Source organism: Micromys minutus, assembly GCF_963924665.1.
Source record: "Micromys minutus genome assembly, chromosome: 11".
NCBI classification, from domain to species: Eukaryota; Metazoa; Chordata; class Mammalia; order Rodentia; family Muridae; genus Micromys; species Micromys minutus.
The window spans coordinates 58,110,665-58,120,225 of NC_137980.1; the positions used below are offsets into that span (position 1 = coordinate 58,110,665).

The 9,561-nt window shown below is 48.5% G+C and overlaps 1 protein-coding gene across 3 annotated transcripts in view; it reads left to right on the top strand.

The window, feature by feature from the left end:
* Nucleotides 1-9,118, top strand: part of OSBPL2 (oxysterol binding protein like 2) — a 42,606-nt gene extending 33,488 nt beyond the window's left edge. For 2 of the 3 annotated variants that reach the window (XM_080924891.1, XM_080924890.1), the window contains exons 10-14: nucleotides 1,323-1,446; nucleotides 2,769-2,909; nucleotides 4,783-4,906; nucleotides 5,963-6,053; nucleotides 8,120-9,118. In XM_080924891.1, the coding sequence (XP_080781017.1) occupies nucleotides 1,323-1,446; nucleotides 2,769-2,909; nucleotides 4,783-4,906; nucleotides 5,963-6,053; nucleotides 8,120-8,222 (583 nt within the window). In that variant the 3' untranslated portion in view covers nucleotides 8,223-9,118. The remainder of the gene's footprint in view (nucleotides 1-1,322; nucleotides 1,447-2,768; nucleotides 2,910-4,782; nucleotides 4,907-5,962; nucleotides 6,054-8,119) is intronic. The other variant, XM_080924892.1, reaches the window with a different exon arrangement.
* Nucleotides 9,119-9,561: the final 443 nt, after the last annotated feature.

Below are 9,561 nucleotides of genomic sequence, written 5' to 3' on the forward strand. Positions count from 1 at the left end.
ACTGTTTTGACATTTTCTGGATGTTTCTCCCTTTGGTAAAATTATGTTGTGGCTCTCAAATTTTTATTTATAACTTTAACCACCGCTCAGTAGTATAATGCTAAAAGAATCTCTCGAGCTACTGAAATCTAGTTCTGACTTCAAAACAGTGCTTTTGTTCTCTCTCCCTGCCTAGAAACTCATCTGTTCAAACAACCTGTACATTAATGTCAGACTTTAGATTGATGAGAAATGTCAGGACCTCACATGTGTGCTGTCAAGGACACACACAGGTCCTGTCATGGTCATAATGGTGACCCAGGGCACAAGGCATCTTTTGAGACTGGCCTGTCCGCCCATGGCTGAAGCAGGCTGATGATTTCAAACTGGTGGGCAAGTCTTGGCCTTTGGTTTTGTATCCTGGATCCAAGCATGCCTTACTTTTTTCCTTTTTTTGTTTTGTTTGTATGTGCGATGTATGAGTGTGTACACGTTTATGCATGTGTGTTGTAAACATGTTTGTGATCATGCATGTGGAAGCCGAGGTCAGTGTTGGCTGTCGTCCTCTGTCATTTGTCACGTTTGATCTTTGAACCTGGGGATCACTGATTGGTCACTGATTTGGCCTATCTGTCTGTCTGGTTCTGTCTCTGACCCCAGTACAAGTGTTATTCTAGGGATCTGAACTTGGGTCCTTGTGCTTCCGCAGCAAGCTCTCACTGAGCCTCTCCCTAGCCCCGAGCAAACTTTCCGTGGAGGGAAAAAAGCTCCTGAGTCCCTGTACCGGCCATATGTGTCCTCCCACACAGTGCCTTCCTGTCAGGGCACTTCCCAAGGAGCAGGTGCCAGTTTGTGTGCTTCCCAGACTAAGGCAAAAGAAAAAGACTGTCCCTAGTGGGCTCTGTTCATCTTGATATGAGGCAGTCTGACTATTGTGGAGTTTTCCAGGCATGTGATTAGGTGAAGAGAGCAGTGATAACCAAAGAGAAAGCGAATCATCATGTGACCTTGGGAAGCATTATGGGCAGATTTTATAGAAAAATATCTGAAGGACTCAGGAGATATGAATACCCCATGTAGTATTTTAAAAGCAACAGGTGGTGGGGTGAGGCTCAGTGGTAGAGCACTTACCCTAGCAAAGGGTCTGCACAACAGCATGACATTTAAAGATGACCCTGTTTTCTAAGGCCTTGAGGACTCTCAGGCTCTTTTTGTCATCGGGGATGGGGACGCCTTTTCTCCAGCAGCATGAATGAGGTACTGAAACACAAAGTCCTCCCTGCACTGAGGTGCTGCCCTGTCAGTGATGGTTGTTAACCATGTTCTAAACTCTTCTACTGCAGCAGGAAGAAGCTCTTTATAATGTATGGCAAGTGGACAGAGTGCTTGTGGGGTATCGATCCTGCTTCGTATGAATCCTTTAAGAAGCAAGAGAAGAGAGGTGACCATGCCAGGAGAACCAAGATGGTGAGTGCCAGCTGCAGCTGCCTGACCCTGCTCAAGGTGCATACCCTCTCCAGGAGCATGGTGCTGCTGTGGTCTCAGTCAGGAGGTGTATATAGGGTGGAATATATCTGTCCAGCCAAAACTGTCTAGGTCCTAGTATTTGGGCAGAGGTGTTTGACTTTATTCTGTTCTATATTGTAGCTGCTGGAAGCTTCCAGAGGAGTGGAATATATCTCTCATTTTGCCTGAGTTAGCTGAGGTCTACTTAAGAAGTCAAGTGCATCTCATTTCTGTTTTTCCAGCTCTTGAGTTCTCAGTAATATATTCAGCAGTCAGGAAGTACTGGCAAAGACTTTCCTCTAAGAATTTTGGAATGCTGATGACTATAAGCTAAGTTATTCTTAAGCAAAATTATAATGAAAAGTGATAGTTCAAAAAAGGTATCATACTTACTAGATTAAAAAAACCCAGCATGTTCTAAAGCAGAGATGTTCAGTTTTTATTTAACAGTGTTTGTCCTCATCCAGGCATCTAGTTGTTATTTTGGTGTTGTTATACATATGCTATTGAACACCTTTTATTGTCTATCCATCCATCCATCCATCCATCCATCCATCCATCCATCCATCCATCCATCCATCCATTTATCTATCTAGCTAGTTTTTCAAAACAGGGTTTCTCTGTGTAGTCCTGGCTGTCCTGGAACTCACTATGTAGACCAGGGTGGTCTGAAACTTGGAGATCTGTCTGCCTCTGCCTTCAGAGTGCTGGGAGTAAAGGTGTGTGCCTGCCCGGTGGTATTATTAAGTGTGGTAGTGCACTCATGCAGACACAGGAGGATGTCTGTGAGTTCCAGGGCAGCCTAATCTATACAGCAGGTTCCTGTTATCCACAGTCTTCAAAGTGCTCAGGTTCCGGCAGCTTTTCTGCAGGCGGGCAGGTAGAAGGGCCCTGGTGCTCTCCACAGCTGTGTCCTAGAGCCGACTTTAGAGGCAAATCAAACAGCTGTGCCTGTTAAAATGGGATAGCTCATGAGCTTGCCCAGGAAAACAGATGGCATCAGGCGGCCTTTTGTCTCAGATGATGTTATGGGTCCAGAAGGAGGGCAGGCACATGGCCAAGCGTTTGTTAGGGAGGACAGTGTTTGTACCTGCTGCTGTTTCAACCTGTGATGCCCTTCTCTGTGAGAGATTAGAAGTCCAGCCTGGCACACCTCTGAAGAAAGCAAATCCATGTGCACAGTTTGAAGCTTTTTCTCCTCAGTTAGAAAAGGCTTTGGCACTGCACAAGGGCTTGGGAGCAAGTCTTCTAGCCAGTGTCTGCTGAGGTATTCTGTGTTTCAGGAGGATGGCCCCGAGAAAGTTAACAGTGATGTGCCTGGCAGTGTGGCAGATGATGTTCCTGTGGCTCAGGAGACGGTGCAAGTCATCCCTGGCAGTAAGCTACTCTGGAGGATCAACAGCCGGCCCCCCAACTCTGCTCAGGTGTGTAAGCCTCCCTGAGGCCAGGCCCGTCTGCTGCAGGCTATTCCTGTTTGCACCTTTCCAGTCACGCCCACAGCTCTTCCACTTTGTTCTTGCACGTAGCCAACCAGCTGTCTCCAAGCAGACAGGGAGATTCCATCACATCCCTATAATCCTGAGGCCCTTACTCCCTAGAACTACCATGAGACTGTGGCCCAGTCTGAGAGTAACTTCTACCTACTGCGATGCCTATGTGGGACCTGGGAATAGGCGGGTAAGGCAATCCAGCTAGCATAGGTATCTGAATGCAGAATTCACTAGTGCTTGGTTGTGCCTTCAGAGCTCTGTCTTGACTACATCTCATCAAGAGCTCCAGGAGCTGGAGAGATAGCTTAGCCTTAGGCATGATTATTGCTGTTCTAGGGAACCCGATTGCAGTTCTCTGCAAGCACCCATGTCAAGTAGTTCACAACTGCCTGTAACTCCAGCTCTCAGGAGACCTAACACTACTGTCTCTGAGTATACCTCCAGTCACTTGCAAATTCCCATGCATAGATACACACACACATACACCTAACTAAAAACATAGCCAAGGTGTGGTGGTACATGCCTTTAATCACTGGGGAGTCAGAGGTGAGCGAATCCTTTTATACTGTAAGTCTGCAAACTGGGTCTCAGGACACCCAGAGCTACGTAGTGAGACCCTGTTTCAAAACAAGTAGATAGAATAAAATGAATGAACGAATGAATCGGTCAGTCAGCCAAACCAGGCAGTGGGGGAACTCACGCCTTTATTCCCAGCAATCAGGAGGCAGAGGCAGGTGGATCTCTGAGTTTGAGGTTAGCCTGGTGTACAAAGTGAGTTCCAGGACAACAAGGGCTACACAGAGAAACCCTGTTCTCAAAAAAAGGGGAGTGGGGGCTTCAGGGCTTGTGGTGTAAGTTAGTGATAGAGTACCTAGTGTGCACAGCAGGGCCTGCATTCTGTCCTAGCACTGTGCCAACATTTTTTGCAGGGCGGGCAGTGGCATGGCTTCTGTGGGAAGAGAGCTTGCTCCTAGCCTGACAACTTCAGCTCCATCTTTGGAACACATATGGTAGAAGGAAAGAATCAACTCTTACGGACTGTCCTCTGGGCTACGTGCATGTGCCCACACACATAATTACACAGAGTAAATTAGCACACAAAGGACAAAGTCCTGCTTACCTGTGAACGTGCTGCCTTACCGTGATAAGACACTGACCAGAGCTAATGTGGGAGGGGAGCCCACTCTTCTGGGGAACAGCCTCCACTGGGGCCTAGGCACTAACTGGAGCAGAAGCAGTGGGTGCTGCTCACTGCTCACCCACAGGCTGTCCGAGGCCACCGAAGGAGGCGTTTTTTCAACTGAGTCCCTTTCCCAGATGACTCTAGCTTGTGTTGAAGTCGCTAAGGTGAAGCACATAAATCCCTGTCCAGCTTTCTCACTGTGCCACTGTCACTGCCTCAGTGTGGACTGATGGAGCCGGAGTCATCCAGAGCATTTTCAGAAGAATACAGCCTATGCGTTATTCAGGGAAACTTCCTTTAAGATGAACGCGCCTTCCTTTTTGGTTCAGTGTGCGTGGGACCCTCGTGCCTGTTTGGGGCTGGTGGATCTGGGGCATTGGGAATGGCCTGGGAAGGTAGAGTGCACACTCGTGGGCACCACCATCCCTGAGGCTTGGTTTGCTTTTGTTTTAAGTGACGTTTGTTCCCGGGAGTCAGTTAAGTTGGGATGACTAGAGAAAATTCTACATTCCTTATGGTCCTTGAGCCACATGCTCATAAATAATGACAAGAAAGAAGGGAAGGCCACCTCGGGAGTCAGGATGCTGATCAGCCACGTGCAACAGTGCTTCTGTGCTTCTGCAGATGTACAACTTCACCAGCTTCACTGTGAGTCTCAATGAGCTGGAGTCGGGGATGGAGAAGACCCTGCCGCCCACAGACTGCCGCCTCCGTCCTGACATCCGTGGCATGGAGAATGGCAACATGGGTGAGTGCTGGCCCTCAGGGCTCGTGTGGGTAAGCTGAGGCCTGCCCTGTGAGAAGGATGCTCAGACCTTTTATCAAGGCTAACAGGTGCTGCCTTCCAAGGACAATGCTTTGTAGAGCAGCAAACGGTAGTGAACACCTTATCTTCCAGCTAGTCACAGACCAGTCCTTTATAAAATGTTAAAATTAAATTAAAAACGAGTGAGCCGGGTATGGTGACATATACCTGCTATGTCCCAGTACCTGGGAGGCCGAGGCAAGAGGATGGATGCCAGCACCAGGCCAGCCGAGCTGCACAGAGTTTCAGGCCAGAGTGCTCTACCCTAGTAAACCTTGTTTCAAAACAGCACAACAAAAAATGAATGAATGGGGGGAAAAGAGCAAAATACAAATCCCAAACGTTATTATTTAATTCAGCTGGTGTTAAAATTGCATTTCAAAAGCTGGAGGTATAGCTCAGAGGTAGAGCGCTTGCATTTCCGACTAACTTCCAGCAGAGTTCATATGAGTGGAGTTACTGCCAGGACTCACCTCTTTCTAACCCAGGACTCCAAATGAACACTAACCTAGATCGAATACCAGCAAGGCTCCTTGTTAGGGAGGAAGTCCTAATGTCTGGAGACCCACTCTTACCTCATCCATGCTGGGCAGGAGGTGCTCCTCCCTCCAGCATCCTCTCTCCTCCATCAGAAGCCACAGTTCATCCTTCATGGGAAAGATTCAGCAGATTTGGGATTCTTACACCTTGGCGTCCTATAAGCTCTCACTGCTCCAGATACTTGCTTTCCCACTTGGGCTTCAGTGCCATTAAACTGCCCAGCACATCACAGAACACTCTTGGAGGAATGCTGTGGTCTATTGGGAGGCCTCTCATTTGCTTGTCCTGGAGAAGTGCCCCACATCTCGCAGAAACAAGTCACCCGTAACAGGTGGTCGAGCCAGAGTTCACTCCCCACACTTTCTCGTCAAAGTGGGAAAGTCCTCTAGGGGTGGGTGTGGGTCTGGCGTCTCTGACAAGCTGGAAGCTTCAAGTGCTTGCTTACTTGCTTGGACCTAGATCTGGCCAGTCAGGAGAAGGAGCGACTGGAGGAAAAGCAGAGAGAGGCCAGAAAAGAGCGCGCCAAAGAGGAAGCAGAATGGAGGACCAGGTGAGATGGAACAATGAGGCCTCACACACCTCATTGTGTGGGGGCAGTAAAGAGGCCACACCACACCACACCACAGACAGCAAGTAACTCCCTCCTCCCTGCCCAGCCCGTGGGTCCATTAAGATCCCTACCCCACCACTGCTACCTAGTGCTGTGACTCAGCCATGTGTTGAAGGCCGGAGTATCTGGTTAGCACATATGTTGCTTAAAAACATTTACAGGGAGTTGACTGTCACAGAAGACATGTCACCTCACCCCCAGGCCTTTTTGTCCTACTTCACAGCATATTTGACCTAAGATGGTTTTTCAGATATGGCCAGTTTAAAAATATATATATAGCCTGAGTCTAACGGTTCATTTAAACAGTTGGTGAGAGTTTTGATGTCACATTTACACGCTGTGGTAAGGTGATGCACACATATACACAGATCACCTACCCTGTGCAGTGTGGTGCCAGACTGAAGCCCAGGTAGGTCCTGCTGCCAGCCCACTGTGGCACCAGGAAAACCTCTATGTGGGCCCTCTGCTGAGATGGGGGCCATGTGGAGGGTGTGTGACTCCCGGGCCTACATCAGCTGCCAGGAGCTTTGCCTTACTTCTGACTCAGATTTCTTACATTGCTTGTATTTTTCTTCAGTAGTTGAAGTGCTGTAATTATTAAGCATAGGCAAGATACATACCTGTGTAAGTAGTATAAACATTTTTAGTCTTCTGTAAAAATGTTCGGATGTTTGAAACAGTTCAATGAATCAGGTTGGTTGGTTTTTTGTGAGGGAGGGGGTTGTTTTTTCAAGACAAGGTTTCTCTGTGTAGCCCTGGCTGTCCTTGAACTCAGTCTGTAGACGAGGCTGGCCTCAAACTCAGAGATCTGTCTGCCTCTGCCTCCCCAGTGCTGGGTGAAAGGCCTGTGGGCCATCAGCTGGCTCAGGCTCTTTGTTGTTGTTGTTGCTTTTTATTTTTAAGATGGGTTACACTGTTGTCCATTCTTGAACTCAAGCACCTCCCAGTCCTGCTCCAGAGCAGCTGAGGGATGGGTGTGTGTGTGTGTGTGTGTCACTGAGCCTGCACTGTCTCTAGGTCATGTCAATAACCATCTCTAATGACGTTGGGCTGGGGTTGGTTTGTTGGCATCTGTTGTTGCTGTTTGTTTTCTGAGTCAGCCTTCTCTGTGTAGCTGTGGCTGGCAACTCTGTAGACCAGGGTGGCAACAGACCCAGAGATCTGTCTGCCCTTGCACACACGACACCCCCACACCCCCACAGGGATTAAAGACCTGTGTATCACTACTTTCCAGAGGGTCTGGGGCTTGGAAATCAGTCTTCTTCCACCACCCCCTCTGCCTTCCCTTTTGTGCTGTGATGGAGATGGAACCCAGAACCTTCTGTGTATGGCAGACACTTTCTCTGAGACAATGATGCATGGCCTTCTGATTTAATGCAGTGCTTTGAATGTGCATGTCTTTGTTCTAGAGAAAAACTTGAAAATAATCTTTTATTGGTCTTTCAAACTATTAAAAAACATACCTGGATGTAGTGGCTTGCATCTTTAACTCTAGCATTCTGGAAGCTGAAACAAGAGAATCTGAATTTGAGGCCAGTCAGGGTTTCAGGCACTGTCTCAAGAAATTGTAATTAAAAATAGATAATCCATGCTGGGCAGTGGTGGCACATGCATTTAATACCAACACTCAAGAGGATGAGACTCGGGGCTCTGTACCTGCCAGGCAGACTGCTTGACCACTGAGCCGTAAAGCCAGCCCGTCACTTTTTGGGCGTGCCCACAGAGTGTGCTTCCTGGTGTACCCCTGATGACCTTAGTTGGTTTGGTCTGGTGGAGTGCAGCCTGAACCCGGTGAGGTTCACGTCCTGGGCGCCCTCTCCTCTGAAAGCTGTCCTGTGGAGGGCTGGGTTGTTAGGTGTGTGGGAGAGCTCAGCCGCAGGGAAGTTGGTCAGTTACTGTCGGTGATGGTGTTCCTCAGGCTGCATTTCTCCAGTGGCACATATCGCTGTGAGGGCTGACTTAAGACGGATCCTGCCGTCTGCTGACCACCTCCCTTGCATTTGCAGGTGGTTCTCTCCAGGCAATAACCCGTACACAGGAGCTCCCGACTGGCTGTATGCCGGCCATTACTTTGAACGCAATTTCTCAGATTGCCCAGACATCTACTAAGTAAGGCCTGTGAGCCCAGGAGGAGGCCTGTGAGGTTGGAATCCTCAGGTAGCCTCTGAGCTCTACCGTGGCAGACACAGCCTCTCCAGCCACAGGCGTGGAGGTAGCCTCGGACCTGATGGAGGGCCTCAGTGAGCTCTCATTGCCCAGCGCTTCACGCTGTTGCAGCCCCTTTATGAAGCTCCATTGGATCTTCACATCCACTGAGGCCTCAGAACTCCAGTCCTCTCACAGGTGACAGTGCACAAAGCCAGCTGAGCTGGCAGCACACTCTGTTATAAATGTGTAATGAAGGAAGAACCAGCAGGGTCTGTGTGTTCCAGTCAAGGCTGTGACGTGAGTTCTGGAAGAATTTCAAACCCAGACCCAAGAAGGAGGGGAACATGGATCTTAAAAGCATCCTGTGGCCAGGGTCCCCTTTGCTGTGGAAAGCACCGTGGAATGAAGTGACAAGCCTCCAGATTCTGTATTTTTTACCAATCTTGAATAAGGTAAAGATTACTTTAGAAAATATTTAAATTGAAATTACTTGAATGATCTGCTAAAGTGCAGCAAACACATAATCACCACTGTGTACTGTCCAAACCAAGTGTCCTGTGCCAAGCCAGAGTGGCAGGAACACTGTGACTTAGATGAAGAACCCTCAGGGCTGCTCCAGCCTTGGCAGCCCCGCCTCTAGCTACAGCACTCCATAGCTTCACTGTCGCTGTGGACCACGCCTGTTTCTAAGGTCATTTCTTCACTCACCACCTGTGTGCCCTCCCCTTCCCCAAAGTCTTGTGTTTGGTTCCCCAGTGTGCATGTTTCAGTCCAGGCAAGTGACATTCGGTTGTGTGCAATGGAAGACCAGAAGCAAGATCTACTTACCTGGTGTCATTAAAATTGTTTTAACACAAGTAGGTGTGTCCACCTCTGCATTCCTGTCACATGATGGACTTTATGTAAAAATGGTGACACCAAGGTTCACAGTGGAGCTCTTTGCATCAAAGATAATCTACTGTGTACACATCTGTGCGTTCACACAGTGTGCACTTGTAAATGGGAAGGTAATCACTATGTCCAGGCTTCCAAAAAGTCTCTGTCATTAAAACACTTTGAAAAGCCAACATGGGTTGCAGGCTTGATTTTATAGCTGTAGAAACTGAAAATAGATGTTTCTGTGGCAGCCAGGCGACTGCCTGGGACTAGCGTCTCTGCTCTATCTCCTGAGACCCCTTAACAAAGTTTCTGATGCCTATGAGATGCATCTGAGGATTTATGGCTTTTTCATCTTTCCAGGAGGATATAGTGAAGTGTCTGAGAGAGCAGGGCAACCTATGTGCGTCTGGGGGCCATTTGC